At 40.4% G+C, this 27,835-nt stretch overlaps 1 protein-coding gene across 2 annotated transcripts; it reads right to left on the bottom strand.

Moving 5' to 3' along the window:
- On the bottom strand, positions 1-27,190 carry il34 (interleukin 34). 2 transcript variants are annotated; one of them, XM_076042866.1, is made up of 9 exons: positions 26,812-27,190; positions 16,640-16,840; positions 9,252-9,355; positions 8,773-8,850; positions 8,602-8,670; positions 6,521-6,628; positions 5,142-5,325; positions 3,288-3,350; positions 65-168 (listed from the first exon to the last, which is right to left on the bottom strand). In XM_076042866.1, the coding sequence occupies exons 2-8, from the start codon at positions 16,683-16,685 to the stop codon at positions 3,337-3,339; spliced, it is 603 nt and encodes a 200-aa protein (XP_075898981.1). In that variant the 5' UTR covers positions 16,686-16,840; positions 26,812-27,190; the 3' UTR covers positions 65-168; positions 3,288-3,336. The 2 variants fall into 2 exon arrangements, with proteins under 2 accessions (XP_075898980.1, XP_075898981.1); XM_076042865.1 differs by lacking the exon at positions 3,288-3,350 and having other exon boundaries at positions 1-168.
- Positions 27,191-27,835: the final 645 nt, after the last annotated feature.

The following is a 27,835-nucleotide window of genomic DNA, read 5'->3' as shown; positions in this document are numbered from 1 at the left end:
TTGTTGTATTTGATACAGTAATTATTGTTCCTATTGGTTTAGTACTCCATTATGACACCAGTAGCATGTCAGTATCATCAGGAACAACGTCACCCCACTTGCTTCTTCCCTCCTTTTGAGCCGTCAGTGCTTTCTTTCGGCCTTTTCTCCACTGAGAGATACTGCAGTCTGAAATGTAAAGAGATAACAAACATGAGACCAACACTAAACATACTATTCCTCATTGTGTTTCTATTTTAATTATTTTGGACAATGTCTGTACTTGTTAAATGCAATGCTAAGGTTTCTGCAGACAAAACTGCAGTGTTGTCAATGTGATATTGGTCAAATTGTTATCTTGCCAACACCAATGAATAGAGGTGAGGGTTTAAAAATTAGCCAGACCACCTAACTGAGAACTCCTTCTTCATCAAAACACCACCTGCATTGCAACAGATGCCACCCCCAAACTGCCTGGCCATCTCATTTGTGAACAAGACCCCAAGATACCGGAAGAGAACCATGGCCTTGGCTGGGTGCTGATTCTCATTCCAGCCTAAGGACTGATCAAGTAAATCAGTTTCAAGATGTGGGGCTACAGCAGCAGAGGACCCCTCCACCACTTGCTTCTCACCATGTCAATTTCAACAGGGCCAAAGACTATCAGCTTCTCATACGTAATTACCATGTAACTATCATGTAATTACACACTATCAAGACAACAAGACAAGAACTCCTTAGGAGGAAGGCGGCGGTTGGGGGTGGGCACTCTAATGTGATATCACCCTAAGTATGCCTAAGAAAGTGACCAGTAAGTGTTTGTTCAAGTGAGTCCAAATCATTAACATCAGCATGCCAGGGAAAGACAAAGACATGATAGATAGATAGATAGATAGATAGATAGATAGATAGATAGATAGATAGATAGATCCTTATAAACGTGTAAGCATAAATACCCTAAGACAGCAAAAGCGGGTTTGATATTAACTGTTGATTTTGTACATCCTGTTTGTTTAGAACGGTCAAATGTTTTTAGGCTCAGTGTTGGTATTATAGTAAAAGGCAGGACTGCAGTGGTTGAATATTTTTCCTCTGTGGAAACAGAGGCTGTTACTGATTACCAAGTTTAATAATCGTGAGGCCCGTTCCATTTGGTACCCCACACAAGTGGTGCTTAAGTGCTTGTCTAATTGGAGACCCCCTGATCTGTATACAGCCTGAGGGTGGATTTCATTGGTGGTTTCTTCAGTTACTGGGCAAAGACACTACCCTTGACAACTGTAAAAACTTCATGTTACAGTTATATTACTAAAGACAGCCACCATAGTCCTAGTAGACATAGTCCTTGGTTATATTTTGTGTAGAGGCTTTACTTGGAACGGGTATGAGACTGAACTGGCAGTACTGCATGAATCAAAACCCAAATTCAAACAGTTCAAATGTTTATATCACACAATCCAAAATACTTCCATCCACTTCAATCCACACAACAGGATGGTGGCCAAACAACAAACTACACTGGGTCATCTGGAGAGAGAATTCCAGCAGACAAGCAGGCAGTCGCTCCATGAAGCAGAAGGCAGTTCATGTTACCGGGTTAGAAACAAAGAGAACACTACTGCCATAATTTCGTTATGCATTTTTGTGCAATGACAATGAATAATAAATCTATCTATCTATCTAGAACGTGTCACTAGCCAGACATTTTTTCCTCTCTGATTCAAAACATTCTAAGTGAAGATCTTGTGCCAACTGTTAACATGTGACATCATGGATTGATGAAGATTTGTAGTTGTTTTGTTTCTTCCTCATTTTGACTGTATGCCAAATTCCTACAAGACATGAAGAAAAATTGATTTGCAGATAGAAATTCTATGGCTTGCTCAATTTTCACATTTTGACCGTGGTTAGGGGCTGTTGGGAGGGTGACAAACAAAGTAGCATTAAGCAGTGTATTGAATGCTCTGTGGAATGTTCAAGGCTGCCAAGTCACGTTCAGATTTATTTGAAAAGTCATAAATTACAGGATTAACACTGAAGAAACCCCCTTTTTTTGTTATAAAGGGGTCGCTGTTGCATAACCATGTGGTGATATGGATCTTGACATTAATGCGTTCACATGAAATATAAGTGAGTATCTCTTTTACTCTTGGACAGATGTATGTAACTACCACCAGCTTTAAATATTCTAAAATTGTCAAAACCACAAATGGACATCCTGAAAGTGAGAGAAAGATCCTCTTTGTTGGGTTCAGTTCAATTTGATTAAAAGAAATTTGTCAATCTCTTTGGAACTTCAGTTGGGGAAATCACGTACAGGTGTGTGGTCATCAGCACAGCCCAAGCTGATTGATTGATACAATTGAATTAAATGGAATAAAATAAAACATGTCTGTAATAATAGAGTACAGTTAAACGGACATGGTTGAATATTAGTTCTAATATGAATATGAATTTGTACTAATTAAAAAATCTAGATTAACTAAATAAATAAAGATAGCTGAAAGATAAACTTCAGATTTTTGTGACATTGATTTTTGGTATTATGATATTACCATTAAGTATCAATAATCAAAAAAACATTTATTTGCTCAAACCCAAGGGTGGATTAACACCAGGGGGAAAAGCTTGTTCGAATCTAAATATGATGTATTTAAGATGACAGTGTGTGTTTTTTTTTGTTTTGTGCAGCATTTAAGACAAAGGCGGGGCACACCTGGTTAAGTTTACTGTCAAAGAAGCAATTTCATGCCTCAGGATTATTTAGAGTTGCCAGTTCATATGGCTTGCCCGTGTTTGAAACGTTGGGTGGAAGCCGGTGGACTCATTGAGAACACACAGCGGCACGGGGGGGGGACATGTTCTCTCCGAAGAGAAAAACGCAAAACTAGTCCCAGTCTTGTCAAGACGAATATGCTTCCATTCTATTTATCTATGTCCATTAGAGACAAAAATGATTTAATGATGACTGAATATTGACGTTGAAGTGATACTATTCATTAATTCAAGGAAGCCATTTTTTGAAGGGAATACAATTTGTCTATACAGACCAGCCTTAAAAAGACAAAACTCTGGGACAATTTCAATAACTTTGTTCCATTCTCCCGTCTCAAAAAAATAGTTGTGCATGATATTTGTTTAGCACCTTTCATCTTTCATGGGAAAGCTCAGAGTGAAACCTCTTCTTTTCTGGAATCTGACCTTTGAAGTGTCGCGGTACAGCGAGGGCACAGGGAGGTTTTAATGGAACACGTTCCTATTCATTTACAACACAAATGTTTTTAATCTTTGATTCATGCTGAACGTACGAAGCAAGACTGAAGCACTGAAAACTGAGCCGGACAAGAAGGCCGTATGTCATGGCGGGACACCTCGAACGTAGAAGAGAAAAAGTAAAAGGAGCGTAAGTGCTTTTGTCTCAAGCACACGTTTTGTAGCACACTATTTTGGCATGAAAATGGAAACTATTTCCTTCAGCTGAAAGCAGTTCTTGAATTTGATCAAATTAATGTGCACATTGGGAGCCTTATTTTATAATGTCGAGCGTGTTGTTGTCTGCCAGTATTGGGTTGATGTTTACAGTAACTTGTGACACTGGTAATAAAACAGCACTGCAATAAAGATATCATAAAGGTATTTCAGTGTGTGTGTGTGTGTGTGTGTGTGTGTGTGTGTGTGTTCGCGTGTGTGTTCGTGTGTGCGCGGAATGATAATATCAAGTCCTGAGGCCTGGAGCCACAAAAATTTTGTGAAGTCTTCGGTTTAATCTGCAGAGTGCAGCACGTGCTTCACTTTGATTGTGATGATTGGGAAAACAAACTCAGACTGAACTCAATTAAGTCAAACCTATCATTTTATTTTCATGGCCAGGAAACAGAAACAGCATGTGAAATTCAGTCTTTTAGAGCGGCGGTTTCCTAAACAGCTGAGGTCGAAAACCTCTTAAAGTAATACAAATGCGATCACAGACCCCCAAGACAGAGTAGGGAAACCCATGAAACCGTGAGACATTGTGTTTGTTTATGAACTCAGTAGTTGTTACACCTAAAAAAAACAACAACAAAAAAACAACCAAACACTGACCTCAGACACACCAACGGCAGTTGAAGTTACACAAGACTCCAATTGTTTTAGCGCTGAAGAAAACCAATAGAAATATACATGCATATACAAAGAACAAGACGCTGGCTTCGAGGGCTCAGCACACTGAAATGGTTCAAATTGCATTCATTTTGCCTGTGCAAACATTCAAAACCAAACAAAAACGAAGAAATGCACTGCAAGAAGCACTAACGTTGGTGAAAATAAACTCTTCAAGGGGAAATCAAAAAGAAATTGATGACCAAAAAAACAAGCAACATGACTTTTTTTTTGACAATTTGAAAAGCTCAAAATGATCAGTTTGGAATTCTACGGCAGTGAAGAAAAAAAATAAACTTACCTTTATCTATTTTTCTTTTTCAGTTGTGATGGTCCATACATTTCCAAAATGAAATGTTACCAAAAAAACAAAACAAATTCCATTCAAGTTGTAATTGTGCTTCTTGTTGAGTATTTCTTCTTTTTTTTTTTTTTTTTTTGGTTGAAAGTGTTTTATCACACACGTTGTCAAGTAAAGTGAGTAATGTTTTAGGGTGTTTTTTTTTTTTTTGTTACATTTTACAGATTTCTCAGAAGTTGCTCGTCATACGAACGGTTTTATCATCTCCATAACATGCATCTAAACGTTTTCGCGGCTTCATTTTCAAATGTTTTACTGCACGTTGTGTGAAAAAGGCAACATTTCCTTCATGTCCCACTAAAATAAAGTTACTTCTCACCTGTTTCCCCTTTCACATAAACCCAACCAATGTCTTCCAACAACACAACAGTGCAATATGTTTTTTCATTCCATGATTTCACCTGTACGTTTCGGTCAAAAACATCTAGTGTTTCTGCAGGGAACACCTGACACCTCTTCTTCCTTTTTCCCACCTACTCTCAATGTCCATGATATGGAATAGGTCATATTTTATTGCTTGGGCATAAGAAATGAAATAAACTTTTTGTGTGTTTCAATATGACAATCATGGTATAAAATATGGCATGTCTTTTTTTTTTTTTCAAAGTCACAGTCTGCAGTGTCACTGGAGGATTCGACACCTATTCTTTGTCATACTCACAGTCCGGCTGCATTTCTGTGCTGAAGAAACACTCGCTGAAGAGGCAGTGCATGGTATGGCAGAAGTTGTCCAGTAGGGATTTCGGGGAGGCGTATCGCCATCTGGACTCAGGCACTCTGTCAAGGTCTTCTGTTAAGTGATCCCAAGTGTCCTGGATAGACTCTGGGAGCTCCTGCTGGAACACCTGCGCGCGCGGGAAACGACAGATATGTCAATAAGAGACAGCCTTAAAAGTAAGTTGTAAAATGTGGACGCATCCGTAAGATGCACTGCGTACGGTGTTATCATATGCGTATGAGAGATATATCAGTGATGCAGTGTTGAGAAAACATTTTGATGCAAGTGTTTCCATGTGTGTCACGGTTATGAAGTCATACGCGCGAAGGCATGGAGTTCATATGGAAAACTTTACCCATTTACATTTGGTGGAAAAAAAAACAGGTGCTTTTCATCTGTTTTTTTGTTTTTTTGTGACCTCGTTGACTCCTTTGGTCCACGGCTGCTTGGACCATGCAGCCAGTGTTATAGATTGTATTGTGCACTCCTGGACCAACGCAATCCTTCTGGAGTTTTGAGGGATTTCGTTTTCATTGGGTTATTATGTACAACCTGTATTTTTCTGAATCTTTTTTTTAAATCTCTTGCCAAGATGTCATTCTTATACATTGTATACATTGTGTCACAATGTGTCATGTCAAAGGAGCACATACAGATCTGATCCCTCAGTTGTCGGACCACACTTTCTTGATTGGTGTTCCCTGTTATTCAATATATATATATATATATTTTTTTAACTGTATTTCCTTATTCCATTATAATCAATATGATGTTGTTGTTGCTGTAATTATGAAAGTTTCCCCAATGTGGGATTAATAAAGGCTTCTTCTTCTTCTTCTTCTTCTTCTTCTTCTTCTTGACTGGCGTGGACACTCACATCTAGTCTAGAAGTTACTGCAGAGCCCCCCCTCTTCTGACTCAGAGGCTGAAGACACATACTTGACCTTGATAAACTAATTTGATTTGGAACATCTTTCACTTTTCTTTTTTTTTCAAACATCAAGCAATTTTTTTATTGGTGGAAATTTTATTTTGGGAACTGCAAACATCTTACTGAGTGCACAATGTTCTGATGCACACACACTCACACACTTATGATAAATAAATTCTCTGGCACTAAATTCTTGCTTAATCAGCATTAGGAGGCAAAACAAAAGGCCTCTCATTTTCTCAATTAGATTAATAGGATCAATGTGACATCCGTCTTCTGTAAAATAACTTGCTCTGTTACCTTTAGAGGAAAATTCATTTACCGGATGAATTAGGTTATTGGGAGGGGAATTTATTTCAGCTGCAGTCGAAATATGTGAACTCCAGCTTACCTCAGCAGGATGTGACTGCACAAAGACACCCTCCACGTCCCTTAAGCGCCTTTCCAACTCGGCTGTGTACAAACGTGAAGGATGTCTGTCCGGCAAAACTCGGACGATCTGAAAAGTCAAATTTCCTTCGTTAAAGCGAGCCATGTGCTTTAAAAGTTAAGAGTGTGCCATGCCACTGCCACATATGTTCTGCTCGTTGCTAAATATCTGTCTGGTTAAAGAAAAAAAATTACAGAATAAGTCTTTGTATGAGTCTTAACTTAACCTTGACGTTAGCTTGGCTGGAAGGTGATTTCAAGACTCCGATTAATGTCCATGGATACATTGTGACTACTGTACTAAGGTGTTGAATTTAAAAGGTTCACAATACACGCTGTAAAATGTACTTGGCAATTTATGAAAACGAACCCCCTCCCCCTAAACGAAAAAGTCCATTGCTGCGGCACAAACACAGGAGAGCACAAGCATAAACGCTCACAGCATCGTGGAGTTCGAGGGGCGTAGTTCACAGTGTGTCGGCTTCCACGCAGTCGTATGCATAAATCAGGCTTTAAGAGCCCAGGAGACGAGGCTTAGGTTTACAGTGTCCATGTGAAAGCATGAATGGTAGCATGTGAAGAAATGTTCAAAGACATGCACACATGCAACACACCTGTGAGCGGAGACATGCTTCATTTGTTGCTTTGGACTGTGCAACAGGTGTAAACTATGCCATCGCAGCCCCCCCCTCCAAAAAAAATAAAAGTTGGACTGCTGCCCAGTCCACAGGAGGCTGGTGGGAGCTTTAGGCAGGGGGTCTCAACTTGAAGGTGTAATATTTCTTTCTCAATTTTCCAACACTTTAGGCTGGTGCATGGTTGTGGCTGTTTATGCCAACAGAGAAGATATCAAGATGGCAAACAGAGCCTTCTTCACATCATTTGCAAACATCCATCCATCCATAAGCTACCCGCTTACCCCCGGTCATGGGGGTCTGCTCGAGCCTCTCCCACACAGGGCGAAGGCATGGTGGCACCCTGGACAAGTCGCCAGTTCATCACAGGGCCACATACAGACAAACAAAGACAAACAACACTTACGGACAATTTGGAGTTTCCAATTCACCTCACATGCACATTTTTGGACTGTGGGAGGAAGTTGGAGAAACCCGGAGTCGAACCCACGCAGACACAGGGAGAACATGCAAACTCCACACAGAAAGGCCCCCAGGCCCGGAATCGAACCCACAACCTTCTTGCTGAAAGTGAGGTCAAGGCTTACCCAAAGAAGCGGCTTTACAGAACTTTTCTAGTGCTCTTGGCAATAAGCAGCAATAAGCATCACGTGAACTGTTCACACTTGCAGTCAAAGCGAGACAGTGTTCACCGACACCAACATGCTGACTGCAGGTAGTGGGATTTATCATGTGGCTTCATCACACTGTGCTTATCACTGTTGGAAAACTACTCTGAGACATTTACATTGGCTGGTGTTTAGTTTGTAATCTTAATTGAATTATTCCAAGTTTATAATACTTTTAAATGATCAATTAATTACAAAAATGACATTACACGTTGACAAAGTACACACTGCCGTATTTGTAAAAGTACTAAGAAATATGTCTTTTATTAAACTTCCACTTTTAGGTTACTTTTACATTATACATAGATGCATGGAACATAATCACACAGACATGAGTAAATAAGTGTCTTTATTTGCTGAAACCAGTAAATCAAAGGGGATTAAAGGAGTTATGCTCCACTGGCTGCGAAGCCATGAAAATATTTGGGACATCCAATATATACTATAATCCATATCAGCAGACGGTAGCGGGCAGTTTCCCACAATTAACTGTGGGCATGCGAGGCCTCTTATGTTTCCACCCCCTACTGTTTGTTCACCACGCAGTACATCATGCGGAATGTCATGCATTCAAACAAGCAAGATGATGTTCTGCAAGAAATTCCTGCGTCAAGCTCTCTGTGGAAATAATCGACCGTGGCAAGATTCACCAGTTCAATTGTGTGAGCTCGCAAAGACAGGCAACTGGCATCTTGACTACGATAAAACTGTATACATTTGAATTGAGTCTACTTTCCTACCTTTTTTAGGATCCCTTGATTGACCTGGAACCACAGTCTCTGCAGAATCAAGTCCTCCACCTGTAGACTCTGATTGGACAAAGATGTTTTTTGAGACATTTATTGGAATTGATAGAGTAATATTGTACTATAGCGTGCACATCATGACAGAATGACATTTCTGACACTTACCATTCTGCTGATGTTTGAAAGTTTAAAGACTTCATACGAGTGAACCCTTATGGTGTAGTTGATGGGGAAGTTGTGTTTCTGTAGGTAAAAGAAAACAGATAAACAGAAACAGAAAGATACTGTTCTGAATATAAATCATGGACATGATACAGACACAGGCCTAAGGAAAGGAAACATTATGATGCCTGATTAGAATTTAGACTGTATTGGTTATTACTTGCCAATGAGTAAGTTCTGAAACTGAGTTGGATGTATTTTATCTTGGTATAATGTTTCGTTTGGTGGACTGAACTTGTGAAATATTTCCAACTTATGTCTAAAATGTAGCACAAATTCATTTTAACGCAGTCTTGTATTGGGTCATTGTAAACATTGATTGCTGGATGCTTGCATCTGTTGTTTCAGAATTTAAAAATGCCCCCCCGCCCCCCAAAAAAAGCAAGTTGCAATTCTGTTCAGACTTTCTCCGTTTCTCTTACCATGTACCGACGCCTGTGGCTGAGGCTGTCATTGAGTGTCCTCAGGGGCATGCACATGCTGGCCGGTGTCTTGGCCATATGAATGGGCAAAAGCAAAAACAGGCCTGCGGGAACAGGATCACACAAAAAACTTTGAGTTCACACGATGCTCCTCTGTTGGCTCATCACATCATCTAATACGATTCAATGTCATTCACACCTCATCCGCTCTTCAGAGAGGAGTGAGTCGCTCCGACGCCAGAAACTGCGCCTGGTTTTGGCAGGCGGTGTTCACGTCTATCAAACTACGTCCGGAAATGAAGTCCTTATGGATGAGGTGCCGTTTCTAATGAGGCATATTAAATATATTAAAATATAATAAAATGAGAGTGGAACGGGATTGGATTTTTGTTTTGTCCAATTCGCAGGAGTTTTCGGCTGTAAAAGCCGCGCAGTCACTTTGCGGATTTGGCCTCAAGTCTGAAAAATAACTTTTCAATTTCAATTTAACCTTTAACAATTTATCCAATCCCTGCCATCACTAAGTAGGAGTCAACTCTGGTCAACTCTGGAACATGATCACAGTTGGATCAGCCTCAGTGGAGCATGCTTTCATTTACACTGGTGAACTGGAACGAGGTAGTTCCAAGAACGCTTTCTAACAGCAAGTCATTTCTTAATGATTTTCTCATTTTAGCTTTCATTCCAGTTATGAAGCTTTCCCATAAAACTGCATCTCCTACTCAAAAACGTATGATTTTATTTCAGACATCAAATTTGACGACAGCAAATCATTTAAATTTCACAATTTTGCGTTTGGACGTTCTTTCCCATGCTGCGCATGTCGACTTCTTTGATGTGCGGCTTCTTTATTGTCTCGGCTAATTTCCACATACACATACACCACCATTCAAAAGTTGACTCATTTCTGCATTAAACTCTATTATGACCATTTTTATATAATAGTGATCTCAACTGCTCTGCATTTATTATGAGTGCACGGAAATCAGTCAAGGTGTGCTTAACAAGCACGGGACATTTTAGTGTTTAGTGAAAACCATTTGCGATGTCTAATTGGGAGTGATTGAGTGAATTCCAAGGGTGCAAAATTCTGCGTGAACACACTAAAAGTGGCCGTATATTGCACACTTGATATTTGTTCTCTAAAATCACATTCAAGAAGACACTAAAGGCCTCCATCTACCACCGTGTTCCATTCTTTGTGGATCTGGCTCTTGGTTTTGTCTGGATGCAATCAGGACAGAGGCAGTTCACTAGTTGTTAAACTGTGAACTGCTCCTTTTAAACTAACACACATGAGACAGACACCGGTGAAGTGGTGAAACCCTCTGCAAGGCTGATTCATCCATCAGCTTTAGCCGAGCAGCTTTGATGAACTGCTTGATAGACGAGGATTCTGACGATGTTGGACTTTATTGGCACTGGCTGATACACAGACAATAAAAGGAAAATTACAATAATTGAGAATATAAAACATTACAATAAAATCACCCTACGATCCTGCCTGTCATTTCTGCTATTAACATATTCCTTTTTTTTAATGGAGCGTTTTAAGTGCAAGATTTTAGCACCAGCTGTATTTTGGTGGTAGCACTGATGTGAAACAGTCCTTGCGGTTTGAAATTGCCAATGAAAACTGTCTGCCAGCAGAACCAACCTAGAGGCCAGACGGATACCCAGACTCAAGACCTTCTTCCAAGTTTGCCAGTGAACTACGGTGGCCCGCGAGCACAAACCTGGATACCTCGTCCACCTTCTTCTTCTTCAAGTTTATTTGAAAACAATTTTATTTAAGTGTTTATGGGCTGTACGTTAAGCTTTTACCAATGTAAAAAAAAAAAAAAAAATCATAAATTAAGCCAAATTTTATCTGCTGTTTGCATTGAAACATATTCTTCTCGCATTTAAGGTTTCTGCTGCTGCACTGACCTTCGTCATCCATCCCCCATCTGTCAGATGACTTCTGACCAAGAGCCATTCAGTGAGCGCTGATACACAGCAGTGGGAATAGTAATTTGTGTGTCAAAACATGACGGTTTTGTGTTACTGCGGTTCTCACATAATTAACATTACAGGGCCCCAACTGGGACGTTCACTCGTGTTAATGTTCTGTTCTTGTTGGTACCAGACTGCTGACAGATGCAATTGCACAACAGACTGTGGTAAAGTTGACGGAGGCTCCAACTGACTGAAGCCTGCAATGTGCAGTTCAATAGAAACTCAAGATGTCTGCAGCGTTCTCTGCGCCAACTGCAGAACTGTAGCCGCAAGTTGGGCCACGTGTTACGCTTAATATCATCATGTGAAGATCTTCATGTGACCACATCACACCGGTGATGTTATTCCGGCGACAAGCACCCCTCGCATGTGATAGTGCTAAAATAATCAACGCATTTTGCAGTATGCATTTTTCAGGTTTTGCCACGTGAGATTTGTAATGTACTGTGTGCAATAAATAATATATAATTATAATAAAATTGTGTGTGTGTGTGTGGGGGGGGGGGGGGGGGGGAGTTTTCAGAAACCCTTAAAATTTGACTCAATCCCAATTATTGTCAAAATGTTTGGCTGCAGCAGGGTCACACAAACAAATGGAAATAATTTTGTAATTTGAATGTATTTTGAATATATTTTGTATTTTAATTGATTTTTGTATACATTTTTTGCATAATTTTTCTAGACGACGCTACAGTGTGGCACATTACAGGCGCAATGTCATCACAGAAAATGCCAGCCGTTTCCCGCCTAGGTCCATTATTTGTGGATTTGGCCCATTGCGTTCAAAAATGTCATTTACTGACATATTTATGCAAGTGGTGTATTTTCTTAAGAGGGATTACCTAATTTTGCCATGTAATGCAAATGGTTTCAGTTGGTCATATTTATGACTGCATTATTTGTTATATATTATGTCATACATTAGGTTCTATTATTATAATTGCACATTCAACAAGGTTTTATTTTATTTTTTTTTAAATCACAACCATTCAATTGCCATTCCTCGTCAAAGTTGCTTTGCATTTAATTGAGGAAAACAAGAAGGCCTGGCTGGCTCACGGTCCCATTGAATTACATCTCAAGCAGACTTGTAGCGTAGGTTTTAGAAAATCACTCACAGCCATGCAATGCACTCGGAGATCTTTGTGACTCTCACGTTCTTGAAAGCTTCCCAGAACCCCTGGCCAGTAAACTATGCGGTTCACAAACGTTTGATGTGTTAGAAGCAAGTGTAATACACATGTGTTCCAAATTCAGACCTTTAGGGAAACAACATAGAAACAATTGTCTTCAAATGCCTTCAAGCTCATAGATTTCATGGTTAAGAAAACATTAAGCTGATGATGAGTGTTCGAAAAAGTGATTGAGATTAAGAGAATAAGCTAAATCCAGTCAGGCATATAAGAGAGTGTATTGTTTTATAGTAGACAAATAAGAAATAAGAACTCTGGGCTAAATGAGGGATATCCCCACAAGTGAGAAAAAGAAGATCGAGACATGCAAGCACTTAAATGTACTTGTTTACACCACTTTTTTTATTTAAATGTTAACAGGTGGAAGACATCACTGGAAGTAGAGGATAATCACAGGCAGGAGCTCTTTGGGTCACTAGGGTCATCTGCACAGTTAGTCAGCAGTGTTTTTTGTTGGCTGCGCCATAGACTGACAGTCAGTCCAACCATTTCTTTGGCTTCTAATATCAATAACAAATTCAAGCTGCAAGTAGCGTTAAACAGGTCAGAGCCCAATTGTGCCGAGTGACCTTGGTGACTTCTACATTCCCAGGAAGGCAAATCAAAGGCTGGGTTAACCCACCAGACTCACTTGTATTCATTTAAAGTCCAGTGAGTCAATATTTTTATAATGGCAAAAGCTTAATATACTTCCCATAAATACATTAATGAAAGTGTATACTTGCAGTACAAAAAAGACTTTGCTTTTCCTACCCTTTGATCGGGTCTTATTTTTATATAAGAATACGTATAGAGCAAGGGTCTTGCTCCCAGTTGGCTGCCATCTTGCACAGCCATATATTAATACAGCCTGCCTGAGAGCACGTTTTGTATTTAGAGTGAACACTTGCGTCCGCAAATAAACCAAAAAAGAAGTAGGTGAACGGGATGTCCTGGTTTATGTGCAAATGCCACCGTAGCTCGCTGGCAAACTCGGGAGCGGGAGGGTGAGCGAAAGAGCGTTGCAATCTAAAATAGAACCACTAGATGTCACTGTTTCCTCTCAAAATCTGCAAATACTACACACTTAACGTTTAAGTATCGGTGCAGGTTAAACCTTCATGGACAATAGACTGTTGCTAAAGCTATTTGAATAGGTTGATAGTGTTACATTTTTGCAAGTGGTGTGTCACAATCTGAAGCGTTTTAGTGTGTGTTAAGTTTTGTAACTGTGACAAAATAGGTGGAGTCAATTTGCATTCAGTTTCCAAAATGTATTTTTTGTGTTTTTTACATTAATTCATTGGTGATACACATATATAGCTTAAATTCACATAAATTCAGTTACATCTCTTTATTTTCAGTCGGTAGCGTATTTGCACTGTCTCCATAATTTGCGTGTTTTCATCAATTTTTCCCCCATTGCAACCCAATTAACAATACCAAAATAGACTAAGAAACTAGTGTTGGGAATAAAAGTTGGTTAGTAGCCACATATGCAGTACACCTCAATCTGTATTTCTGACATACTGTACGTTCACCACCATCTTTCTACTGACACCTCCCTAATAAAATACGGGATAATGATGTGGTTGAAAACTGTCTTCGGCTCACTAAATAAACAAATAATAAACGAATAAAAGACAGGCACTGCACTAGTCGTTTTAATATATGGTCAAGTGAAATTTAAAAGTAGCTTTGTTTTAAAATGAAGGTCAAAGCAACATTGATTAAGGGTCAGTTACCAGCACCGATTCAACATTGAGCACAAGAGACATGTGTGGATTCAATATTTTCTTGGAAACCCTGTATTTTGACTTTTTACTGAAAATGGCACAGAGCTTAAATTGTAGACATACTCTCTCTACGCATATATTCCTTCTTCTGGTTGATGACAAAGAGCAATAAATCTTTGACTGTGTAATTGGTTAGACATGGCCTATGTCGTAAAGAAATGATGGCTGTCTTTTGAAAATGTTGGCAACTCTGCTCTTAAGCTTCACATGCCTAAAATTTGTTCAAGTATAACTTTTTATGGGGTGCACCGTCGAATATATAGACAGCCACTGTTTTTGTCTTTTACTTTTATATTACCACTTTGCCATGCTGATAATTGTTTGTGTTTTTTCCCAACCTATAAGTCTTGATGTTTGACAAAACTCTCCCCTATAAATCTTCATGTTTGACAGAACTCTCTTGGGTATTTCACTATGAACAGGAAATGTGCTAATAGTCCTGGAACAGCACTTCTCTCTGATATTTGGACTACGGCATCTGTGACAAATAAATATCAGATGTCCAGATGTGTGTGCGGCAATATATCATGTTTAAATTAAATGGACAGTAATCAATCATCTGGAAAAGACTTAATTACAAGATGGCTTCATTTTTTCAGTGACTCCAGGAGTTTGGTACTTAAATATTCTTTTGGGCATTTGGAGTTATGTTACAGGGAAAAATACCTGAACATTTTCAGAGAAGATTAATTGGATAGTCCAACTGCACAGTTCCCACTTAAAGATTGTTAAAGCTAAGAATTTACTAATTCAATAACACAATAACTCAATTTCACAAGTTTGAAATGAGGACTGCATAGCAGTCAACTGAGTCTTGGAAGCAAAGACGAAAACTGAGATTAACTTCAAATGGAAATCGAAAAGGTTTGCTGAAAGATGTGTTTAGTTTCCAGTGGTCTGTGTACTTTCATTCTCTTAATGTCTGAAACTGTTGACATCCAGCAACATCCATGCGTCAAGGTCAGTGGTGTGCTTTGCTAGCTGACCAGAAAAAACAATAAACTGGGGCCTAAACTAAGTTAGTTTCCTCTCACAGAAAAACGAGTTTGGCTCCGTATGATCCTGACCAGAGAGAAAGTAATATATGTTGACTGTCACGGAACAGATGGGGCAATGAGCAAAACTAACTGTTCTGTTTATATGAATCACAGATAAACATTGTGAAAGTACTTACGATCAGTGACTTGACGTGATTAACATCATAAGACCCATTCATTAAAGGCAGCGTGTATCTGGTTGGTGTCTCCTAATGTTGGTGCCCGTCATTATTCACAACTAATGAGGTGCTTATTGCTTGAGGTCTTTAGGCTCCTAATAACCGTGCCATTAGTCTTTCACGGCACCGCAAATAACACTATTACAATCTTGTTAAGTCATTAAAAGACCCTGAATACTTACTTTAGTTTACTTTTTTACTTTAAAATATCTTACATTTTATTCTGTGGTTCATGTGAATGTGTGATGTGGATTAGAAAATGCTATCTGATGTAGGAGCATAGCCAGAACGCAGACTAAATTAGCTATTTATATATGTATATATGCGTATTTTAGCATGTATTATACCCATTTGTATTTTTGTAGAATTTTTGTGAAGTGCTTGGGGTAGTGGAATCAACAGGAGCAGTTATCAATCTTGAGATACATCCTTGTAACATTGCACATAATCAAATGGTCAATGGCCAAATGTACATAAGAACGACATGAATAAACTCATTTAAACAGAGAGATTGGTATTTAACAAGGTGACGAAAAAGCATAACGTGTGAGCAAACATCACACCAGGTCTGATCTTGTGTATGCAAGTTTCAGATCAGCATGGCGCCACAATCAGTGTTATTACAGTATTGAAAGAAGAAGGAAGATAATAGAGACTTGGCTATCTTTTACGAAAATGTGGTAATTTGCAGCCATGTTATGGTTAGTTTGGTCCACAATATTATTCTCTGATAGGAATAATGGCTTGGATTTAGAATATAATGCGCTCTTCTAGGCACCTGAAGTGCTCACATTGAAGCCATTATTCATTCACACTGGTGGTGGTAAACTACATGTGTGGCTCCAGCTGCCCTCGGCAGGCTGCTGGAATTGTGGCCGCCAAAAAAAACACAGATTATTGATATACATTCATGCGAGGCCGCGAGGGTAAAGTGTCTTGCCAGGGACACGACGACAAGACTGCGATGGAGAGGGTCCAAACCGCCAACCCATCGGTGACCGGGTGACCCGCTCTCCCGCCTCAGCTACAGACTTGTATATGGATATGCGCATTTCATTACTCGCACTATAGGCTCGAGCCAATAGGATGGGAGAGCGGGGGAGGGAATTTTACAGTTGCCTCCTCAATGATGCTGTTATGTCTCAAAACTATCTCAGTATCAGTTCTAATTGCAAGGGACCATGGAAATGGACAAAAACAACTTACCTAAAAGGCCTCCCAGCAGGCAGACAGAGGCGGACAGCTGGACCATACTCTTGAGCTGAAGTCTGCGCCTCCACAGTGCTTTAACCTCAGCACCTTCCCACGCACGCACCTCCAACACTAGGGCTCGTGACTAGTTTGGGTGTTTTGCAGGGCACACTTGCGTTCTTGCGCCACAGGTCTTCATTGCATGGTTGAGCATGTCTGAAATATGTCCGAAAGAGCACAAGAACACAACCAACAAAATACCAGTCAGGGTGGCAGAAAACATTAGGACATTAGGAAGGTCATAGTATTGTTAGTATAGTATATTATTGTTGTATTGTAGTATATTATTGTTGTTGTCTCACACCAACCAACTTCATGTCCACTTTAAGTACATCCATAAATCTCCCCTTTGCTCTTCTCCCTTGGCTTTGTTGGAGCAGACGTCCACCTTGAACTCCTCGGTCACACATTTAGCACACTTCACCGCTGTCTTCCGGCTCTAATACTGGTCCTGCAACACTCTGAAGTGCTTCTCTGCAACTCCAGACTTTCTCATGCAACACCACAGTTCCTCTCTAGAATTCAGAAAACACTTCTCTACTTCTCGGCATTCCCAAAGCAAACATTGGTCACTTCTACTCTCTTTTTCAGTATTTTGCTCCTTGTTTAACTCTTAAAAAGTAGTATTTACACCATCCCCTCACACCTGTGCCTGGCACATTCTCATCTCGACACGTAATCACCCGAAGCATCACATCTCAATCTGTCTATCTCACCCACCTGTAAAAATAAAATCATTCAAATCATTTTTTTAAAAGTCAGTCCAGTCAATCAAAAAAAGTTCAAGGCACAAGCAAGGCAAATATTCAAAGGTTGCAAAAATAATCAACATGTTACCAGCAGACCCCTGTGGCATGCCATTCCAAAAGTTATTTATTTTTTATACCCAGGCCCATTGAAAGTCATATTTGCTTTGTTGTTGGTTTGGTTTGGTTTTGCTTGGTTTCTATAAACAATAGAAAATTCCACTGTGTGTCTGAGCAACACCGTTGCCGCATCTACCGCAACAACGGCATCATTACCGACTACACACCTATTTTTTCATATGAACTGCAGTTTTTGTAAATTTCTTCACTGTGGGACAATAAAACTTTTGTTGTTGTTTTTTCCTTAAGCCATATTCTGTCACCCAGGGAATAACGAATAACAGGGCTAGCATTATCTTCAAAAGTAATAATGAAAGCAAATCATTAATTTTGTTTTATTTTACCGTTGAGCCCTCTGTCTCTCTCCCTCTCTCTGTTGGTGAATGTCCGTTAACAAATAGGCACAAAGAGTTTTTTGGAAAAATGGCTGGAGGGAGTGCAGCATTCAGCTGACTTTGTTCCAGACTGGGCCTGCCTCCACTGATCCAGGTCGGACGCAGGAACACGCTACCTCTCTCCTGTGCTGCTGTTGCCACTTGGCTCGGGTTCTTTCTCTCCTGTGCCACACTGTCACACCGAGACAGAAGGCGCTCTCTGCTGTGAGAAATCAACCAGCCTGCTTCAGGGTCCTGATGAAGAAGAACCCATGTTGCGCTTTCTTCACCAGGTTTTGAAGCAAATTTGCTTGGCTGCTTAAAATGTGTTTTCTTTGGTCGATCATTCTATCAAGTAGAGAGTTGAGGATGCACTAAAAGTGTTAAAAAAAAAAAAAAAAGGTTAAATTCCCGCTGATCACATCCCGAAGGATGCGAAATTTGTCCTCGGCATTTGACCCATCATCCCCTGAGGCAGTCTTTGGCGTGACCTGGCCGGGGATCGAACCCACAACCTACCAGTCTCAGGGTGGACACTCTAACATTAGAACACTGAGCTGGTCAAACTATATTTCTTTTGAAAACACTAATGAGATATCGTTTCCATTTTATCAAGGCAGTGAAAGTCCAAATGGTATGCTTGGTATAATCCTTCATGGGAAATGCCAGGAATGTTTCTGAGCCGTCCCAAAATCATAAATAGGGGACTAAAGGGGAAAAAGATCATCCATGAGATAAATGCAAATTGGAAGTGGTGGAGACATGAGGGTGGACACACCATGTTAGATGTCAATCTGATCTCATCTCTTACTTTTCATTATCTTTCATGTTAAGTGAGATGGATATGGAACACAACTGATTAAAAAAAAAAAAACTGTCACCTCTATTCTGACTAAGCACCAAATCATAAACTAGCAAATAAAAGACATCAACAAATGCGCTAACATCACCAGCAAACTTTCCTCGTGCATTAACGAATGGTAATTTCAGTACGACAATTCTAGACTGAAAGCAACAACTTTGTTTAGCATTATGTATAGTTGCAGCAAGCTGAGAAGCAATTTAAGGGGAAATTTGGCATCAGGCTCCGTCTCGATTTATTCTTTCCCTGAAAATGATGTGCTTGACAAACATAACAGGGATGGATAGCAGCAGGCCTCTGCAGGGGACCATAGAAACAGAACCTACCGGTGGTTGCAGCGGAGGTGATAGGATTGCAAAAACTCAGGCCAGCAGCAGGTCAGCATGCATGAGTAGCAGGAGATAAGCATTGAGCATGCACAGCGGCAGCAGCAATGTAGAGTAGCAGAGCAGTGTGGCAATTGCTGCAGCATTGCTGGGAAGGCGGACGTGGTTGGTTCAATATTACTATCAGAAGAAATAAGTAATCGGGAGAGGAGAGCAAGTGAGTGATCAGCTGGCCCCAAACATGGCGCGGCCTTGAGTTGTGTGCCTGAAGTAGCTCTGCAGGCTTCACGTCATAAATAACCATCACCTTGTATGACTTCCTGTACAACTCCAAGCCCAAACAGCAGCACCAGAATAAGAACACCTTCTCACTTCCGCACAGACAATCGTTTACAAAAGGATTAGTGTTACATTTATACATAGACCACAGCCACCTCACCAAAGATTGAGCAAGAAAAAATGTCCAATTTCTGTTGAAAAAGTCTTGCATAAAGATTTGAGCAGATTTTAAATAGAATACAATAATATAAACAAAATAAACCACGCTCAATTTGTAATTGTCGGTCTCTTGGCAAACACATTTCTTGATAGATTAACAAATGACTGATGCAATTTAAAACAAAATTAATAAAAATAAACTGATCTGTCCCCAAACATTTGAACAGCTGTTTACATTTAGTCCATCCATGTGTTCAGGATGCATTTAGCAGGGGAGTCAAGTAAATTGGCGACCGTGTCATGGATCATTTTCTCTGTGGCCGGATACAACATCGTGTACAGTAATTGTTCATCTAGTGCCTGTACTCGTGACTTCACTTATACATTCCAAGGTCTGTTTCTATAAAAAAATCTTGTTTTCTGCTTTGGTAGCTGCTGCCAGCAGCGGATTTCTTATGACTATCCTAGAAAGGAGACATTAATGCTCACTTTAAAGCTGACCCACTGTTGTGGAAAAGAGCGAAGATGCCGATGCAGGAATACTGGGATAATAAGTAATTTAATGAACAAACAATAAAAAGGGGATCGGAGCTCCGAGGCACAAAACACAGTAAAATGGGAGTGCGAGTGCGAGGAGGAAAGGAGGAAGAAGGTCTCTTATACACTGGACTGGGAGGGGAAGAGATAAGGAAGGGAAGAAGAGGAAAACAAAGCACAGAGAATCAGCACAAGCTGACACATTTACAGCCTCCTCTGGTGGACCACGAGGAGAATGTCTCGAGAAGGTTATACTATGAAACGAACAGATTACACGTGCTACTAGTGATCATATGATACAGAATACAACATAATAAAGAATAACCCAAAAATACATATTTCCCATTGCACCCACCATGATGCCATTGTCTTGTTTAGGGGTTTTCTATTAAGGTCTTAACCTCTTGTAGAGAGACACCTTAATTCTTCCACAATCTCACAAAAAATTGTTTCTTTCTATTCTCTCTTTTTTCAAATACAGATGAAATAAAAATATTTTCCCTTTTATACTGACTTATTACATTTAAACTAATTTCTGTTTTCTATATCAGAACCATGGCAAGCACGAGGCAAATTGAAATTAGAAATGTCTTCATAAGTAGCCTTTCCTTGCCTGGGGCAAATTTTTCGGTTTTAATGATTAATCTTAGTGACGAAGGCTGCATAATTTAATTACAAGCAATTAGAAAACAAACAAAAGCAACATTGAATGAATAGGCTATATAATCTTTGATTAAATTCCTCTGAAGTCACTTGAAGTTAATGAAAGAGTGACTGGAATGCCCAGCGAAATACAAATTGGTGTAAATCTCTGAGATGGTGGTATCATAAAGAACAATATTTTGAAAAAAAAAAAAAAAAAAAAGTTAAACTGAATGCTCCTGTAAACATGTTTATGACTACAAGTCTGACTTTGATGAATGAAAATCATGCTCGAGCATGATTTTATGAGCAACATGTTTAAAATCATTACTGGCATGGAATATGTTGCCCAGATGTTGAGTCTGTGTTAAAGCATAAAGAAGCATAGTAAAGTTACAGCTAGGCTTAAGGAATGTGGGTAAGATAAATCTGACTGCAAATGTGCAACGTCGTTGCCTTGAATTTTTAAGGGGCCACACAAGGCAAGAACATGAAGAGTGAAGGATGGGAATTTTCAAAACCACCAAATTGCATCTGGATAATATTAGTCAAACCATATATCCAGCAGGAAACAGGAAACAACACACAGTTGTGTATAACTGTGTACAAAAACAGTGACATTGCTTAATTCTTATTTACAATCAGCCACATTGTCCCAACACGTGAGCATATGAAGCAAAAAGTAGCACATGTGGCCAGTAACTAAATGTCTTCACTTCAAAGATACATTAAAATGGATACATTTTTGCCAAATTTGCCCATTACGATAATCCCGAAAATCATTTAAGTAGATGCATTCACTTTCAATATGAAATATATTCAATATATAAATTCAATAATTTGAATAGCCATAATTTGATTGGATAACAGCTGCGACTGTGACTCTTGCTATCAACATCCAAAGGAAGTTTGGGAACTATTGCGTAATTACTTTTTTGACAATTCTTTGACAATGGGTTCAGAGAGTGCACAGACACGGCCCAACATATGATCTGCAGTCTGAGAGGGAGACCAACTAAGTTTTTGTCTAGATTAGAGAACCAGAGTAATTGGATACCAAACTGCATATCCACAATCCAAAAATGCATCCAATTGGCAGGTTCTCAGAAATGATACTTGACATTGACTCAAGGATGATTTATAATCTCAATATATTTAAAGTATACCTCCTCTGTGTGGACAGGAAATTGTTTTATGCGATCTATTACCAAAACCAGGACATTTTCATCACTTAGTAAAAAAACAAACAAACAAACGAAACAGGATGTGAAATCAGGGAATGTTTAGTCACCCTATATGTATCTCAAATAAAGGTTGGTGTACAAACTGTGGACCGGTCAAGGGCCGTTGCTCCGAGGTTTTAGAGTATCTGACGACGAGATGTCATATTTACGGCTGCGTTTGTCACCATCGCTCACGTCCAGCTGGCTGCGAATGTTGACAACAAGGCAAGTGAGGCATTGCAGGAGCTACACGATGTCTCAAACAGGTTCCACCAGCATGTGAATTTTCCAAAGAGGGGAACTAACACTCCAGACTATGACTAAATCAAATGTGTTGGTCAAATGTGTAACATCCGCAGAGAATACAGCGTCACAGGTTCCATCCCTCCTGGACACGCTCAACAAATTCTGTGGCCACTTTGATAACACAGCCGTCACTACGCCTGGAGAAAAGGAACGCATGAGTCTGTCTGCTCTTCCAGGACTTCTCCTCCGCCTTCAACGCCATCATTGCACAGACCCCAATAGGAAAACTATCCACTCTGGAGCTCAGTATTTCAGTGGGGAACTGGGTCCTGGACTTCCTACCGGACAGGTATCAGACTCTTATGATCTTCTAAGGATGTGAACCTTTGTGTGTCTCACGAATCGATTCGAAATCCACTCTTGATTGAAACAATTCTCAATTCAAACGATTCTCGATTCAAAAATTGCGATTCAAAAATTGCGATTCAAAAGAAGCGTATCGTGCTAAGAATAAGGCAAATAATGGCATCGAAACAGAATAAAGTTTAAATGTGATTTATTTCATTAGACGTTACATCAATTGATTCCAATGATTTTAACACACAAAGCTAAACTTAAGACAAACGGTAACATTTATTTATGCTAAACTTGCACAAAGAAGGCAAGTTCTTTTCTCCCAGAGGTTAAAACGATTGAACGTACACAAATGAGTGTTTTGTGTGATTTTTCAAGATAGATATTTTTTAGTAAGTCTCAGCTCCCAGGGAGAAAGTAAAATTCAAAATCCGCACGAACACTTGCCGTCAGTGAAGATTGGACTCACCGATTTTCTTGCTGCGAGAGTTGTTTGCAGCAACTTAACTAGCTTAACAAAACAGCGCACTGCAACACTCTGTACGGAAGCCTGCGAGGGCACACTGAGAGACAGGGGATTGACTAAGAGGGAAACTATTTTTGGAGTATTTGACTCAATCAATAATCGCGGAGGACAAGAATCGCATTCTTGTCATGTATGAATTTTTTTGCACCCCGCCTCTAGGATCCCATCGCCTCTTCCCCCCATCACCATCAACGCCTGGCTCCCCCTAGAGGATGTGTGCTGAACCCCCTCCTGTTCAGAGTCCTCAAATGAAGTATAAAAACGACGAAGAAGGCCACCAGGTGCTTGTTTTTGGAGAGCAGATGTTATCAGTTATCACGGTGCCTTGTTGATTCCGGCATGGCATCTTCTCTTCATTTAAACATTTAATTTTCATCTAATTTAGTTTTCTTCCTGCCTTCATATTGACACATAAATGGGCTACAGGGCTTAAATTTCTTCTCTTTTTCTTTCTCAGTCCACAAGTTAGAGATGGTCAGCGTGCCTGCAATGCCATGCAAGTCCATGGGGTCAAAAGTCAACTTTGTCATAGAGACATGGGACCACTTGCAGGTTCATCTGGATCCCTGAAGACACAGCCACGTCAAATTTTGGGGCTTCTAGCCCCAAACATCGGGCTTCTAGCCCCAAATTTTTCTTTGGGGGGGGGGGGCATGAAAAATTTTCTTCCTCCAAGGTGGGGCGTGACGGAGAAAGTTTGAGAACCACTGCTGTAATGTGAAGCCAATCACATTCACATGTTGCTGCCAGATCAGACTGCGTTTTCAAACTAAAACTGCAATTGAAGGGGTGATATGTGATGTTTTTTTTCTCCTGGGGCAGAGCATCCCATCCCATCCCATCCCATCACACCACATCACACGCCCTTTCCATCCTTATGTTTGCAAAGTCGGACCAGCTGGACAGGCATTCATGTGAATCTCAGCCTCCTCCTCGGCCCTTTGCAACAGCAGCCCCACCACCATTATGAACAACTACAAGCAACTGCCTCTACAGCAGGCAAACATGGGGCGACTTCAGAAAACAAATGAAATATCATGAAACATGGTCCAAATAAATGCTAATGTTTGCTGGATGCAACCCTAAATGTAGAAAGTGTCCTTTTGTTACCATGGTGTTTCCAAGAGGACCACTATTAATGAGGGACTTGTCTCCAGCACAGAACTCCGCTAAAAATGTGCAAGTGGTTTAATTTGACTTTAACTGGCTTTGGATGAAGACAAGTAACCCTCCAGGGTGATTGTGAGACCCAACATGATTATTGTCAGCGCAAAAAGGAGGGAAAGCAAAATAACCGAAACACATTAGAAAATCAAATAAATTATGAATTTTTATGAAAATAATGTGTTGAAACAGACTAAAAAATTACACAGCGACTTTATTTCAAAAAGCTGGGTTGCCATTTGCACAAGTGCTCACGGGGTGTGCTCCCATTTTTCAGTCATAAATTAATTGATTGTGATTTTCGGGAAGAAGAAGAACATCTAATATGTAATCTAAAACAACGATGTTGGTCATAGATTATTTGGTGTCTGAACGCATTAATCCATAAATGGGGGGACATTTTCACACATCGAATATAAAATTATTGTCCTTATTGTTTCCTAAAGGTAAACTATGTTTGCAAATTGCAGATTGATCGGACATAAAAGAAAGACCCAGTTTTGACCTCTTGATTCTGGAAAAGATGAGGTCTGTTCTTACTTAAGAATCCTTCTAGACATCAACACTTCTGAGTCAATAAATCCTATCGGGGAAAAACTGAGGTGTCAAAAAACGTTTATGAATGTTCTGTTCATGTTTTTCCTGCTTAAACTTTAAAAAAAGAAGGAAAATATTGCCACCGAACAAGGCCATTTCTGGTCCAAGATCACAGCCAGTAGCAGATGTAGAAGATATAATTATGAAGTGTGAGGCCCCCTCTTGTGCTTGTTGAGGAGGCTGCGTGCGATGCTACGCGTCTGGAGAGCATAAAGGAAAATATTTGTGCTTTTGCCCACATATTAGAAATATCACATAGTTTCAGAACAGCATGCAACATTTTTCTTGTCGAAGCCCCTGCAGAGTTTAGGTATGCTCCTGTGTTTTGTGAGAAAACACCTTTTTCATGCCTAAAGCAAAAGGTGTCTGCTTGGGACTGTCCATCTCCGAGGAGCGTGAAATAATTCTCTTTTTTTTTTCTTTTCTTTTCTTTTCTCAACAATCAAATTCTGGAGTAGTCGTGCAATACATTTTCTAACTCCTTGCACGTTATCCTTTTGTCTTTTGCTCTTTCTCCGATTACAACTCAGCCTGAGGAGCAGCGAACGGACTGAGTCAGTGGCTTCCAGGCCACCAGTAGAATGTGCCACCAGTAGATACATTTCTGTGGTTGGCAGCCAACCTGCTGCTTCATCGACCCACAAAGCCACGAAGCCCAAGTGCTGCTTTCACAAGACGCAGGAACAGACACGGCGTACAGGTTCTAATTACGTCATTCTGTATGAAAACACAGACACACAAAAAGATAGTTTTTTTGTTATTTTTTCAGATCACTGCAAAAAAAAAATTTTTTTTTAATGAGTCCAACCTTCAGAAAAGGTACAGACAGATTTGGAACTTGGAAAAATGATGGGCCAATTTCATAATTAGTCAGTTTGTCAAGCTTTTTTTGTTCATGTGGATGAACAATGACAGGAGCATGGCATTTTTGCAAGGGAATCTTTATTTCATAAGAGGGCTGTCTGTCAACATCCCGCTTGTTTCTTGGAAGTGGACTGACTTTGTTGTGGACTTGTTGCCCATTTTTATCGCACAAAATAACCAGAACCTCACAGCGATAAATATTTTCAGACGTCATTGTCCGGACGGCACAATATGCGATCCTAAGGTTTCATCCAACTATAACAATGTCATCAGATACACAAAATAAGAAAGCTGAAACTCGATTCGACGACCTGTAGCTTTGACAGACATCAACAGGCATTAAGCGACTGAAGACCTGCTAATTAACATACAACAAGACCAGATCTGAGCTCCAACCGCTCACAGAGGTGCCTGAAATCTATCCCTCTGATCTGCTTTGACTTCCATTTATTTTTTACCCATGATGGTGACAGGAGGTGAAAATTCTTCTCCCTGCCAGCATTCGGCGTCAGAAGTAAATTGTCCCTATTAACCTGCACCAGCGGCAAGCACGACTTGAAAAGAAAGTCTGATCGCCTGCAGGTTTAGCAGTGACTGAACAATTAGGCCGGTGAAAACTGAAATCCAGATCATAAGTCTGGGGGGGGGGGGGGGAGGGAGAGAGAGACGACGGAGGGGGGGCATTCTTCACTGCATTGACCACATGTGGCTGTGCGAACCTTTTCTCCCCAGAGCCAGACATTAGTGAGTCCCCCCCCTCCGTGTGTGTGTGTGTGTGTCTGTGTCTCTGTGTCTGTGTGTGTGTTTCTCTGAGCTCAGGTCAGGTTTTAGTGCTGCTGTCCAAGTGCTACTTGATGGGACCACTGTGTGTAAAAAGGGAGGGAAAACTCCCACATGGAGGGGTGGATGACCATCCACATCGTCTTAAATACCCTTCTTGCAGTCAAAAAAAAAAAAAAAAAAAAAAAAGCCCAAAGTAAATCGTCAAACAAACGATATCGTGCAAGTAGCGAGCACCGAGACACACCTGGCGGCCAGCGAAAAGAGTCGCCGTGCCGCCGATCGCACCCCCCCGCTGCAGGTAAGAAGAAGGTTCGCAATAACCCACCTCGGTTCCTCTGATGATGCGTTCCGGGACAGTCGGAGCTGATGAGTGTCGCGACGGGAAATCCAATGATTTAAAAAATAAAAAAAATATTTTTTTTTTTATAAAAATGAAAAATAAAATAAAATAATAATTTAAAAATAAAAAAAAGTAATAAATCACCAGTGAAGAAAGTCGCTCAATTGAAGAAGAGGAGGTAAAAATCCATCACTGCCTCACTGCTCACCGGGATTGTTTTTTTTTCCCCCCCATTCAAGGCGCTCGTGGCTCCGCGCGGTAGCTGCGTGCCGCAATGTGGGAGAGTGCAACTGTGTAACCTGTGGAACCCCCAGGACTCACACACGCACGCCGCCTTCCTTCGAAAGTCAGAATACATCTTTCTTTCTTTTTTTTTTTTTTTTCCTTCACTGCCTGGCGTGCACGCTCTCTCTCTCTCTCTCTCTTCTCCCCCCCCCCGCCCCCCCCAAGTCCCCCTCCCTCCGTCTCGTCTCGCCGAACAGCTCCTTCTCCTTCTTCTTCTTCTTCGGGCCACGTATAGTTTGTGGTCTCGAGGTAGTGGGGGGGGGGAATCACTGACTGACTCCTTCAGTCAGCACATTGTTTTAACGCACGTCGGTGCGGCGGGCAGCGGCGGTCAGGAGCTTTTGAGACGCTGAGTCACAACACGCATCGCAAACCAGTAGTCACACACCAGGCGGCCCGAACGTCAAATCCAAGTCTCGCTCATAAAGGGAAGCCGTTACAGACCTGGTAGGAACATTTCAGTTATATTATGTCTTAATTATTATGATATTGTCATCAAGATCAGTGCAGTTGCTCCAAGTTAACCCTTCTACTTTGTATAATGAGAACAATTTTTTTTTTTTTTTTTTTTGCATACCAATTGAGTTGCAAATCCCGAAACGACCAAAAAGCAAGCGGATGCTTATTCATGCGGCATGGTTTTCAAAATCAATTAATTAATAACGTCCTGTCAAGAAATGCAACCTATCAGAAATGTCTTCCTTGGGATTGATTGTTTTCAATC

The sequence above is a fragment of the Nelusetta ayraudi genome, unplaced genomic scaffold (genome assembly GCF_046127955.1).
Source record: "Nelusetta ayraudi isolate G7.1 ecotype Tasmania unplaced genomic scaffold, CSIRO-AGI_Nayr_v1 ptg000071l, whole genome shotgun sequence".
Classification (NCBI taxonomy): Eukaryota; Metazoa; Chordata; class Actinopteri; order Tetraodontiformes; family Monacanthidae; genus Nelusetta; species Nelusetta ayraudi.
This window is presented reverse-complemented; position numbering and strand designations above follow the sequence as displayed.

Excerpts from the sequence above, each read along its gene's own strand:
- il34 (XM_076042865.1), bottom strand. The coding sequence starts at position 16,685 with ATGGTCCAGCTGTCCGCCTCTGTCTGCCTGCTGGGAGGCCTTTTAG. Across the intron at positions 9,356-16,639 it reads CCTGCTGGGAGGCCTTTTAG|GCCTGTTTTTGCTTTTGCCC; the intron begins GTAAGTTGTTTT and ends CTGTTCCCGCAG. Across the intron at positions 8,671-8,772 it reads TTTCAAACATCAGCAGAATG|AGTCTACAGGTGGAGGACTT; the intron begins GTAAGTGTCAGA and ends TTGTCCAATCAG.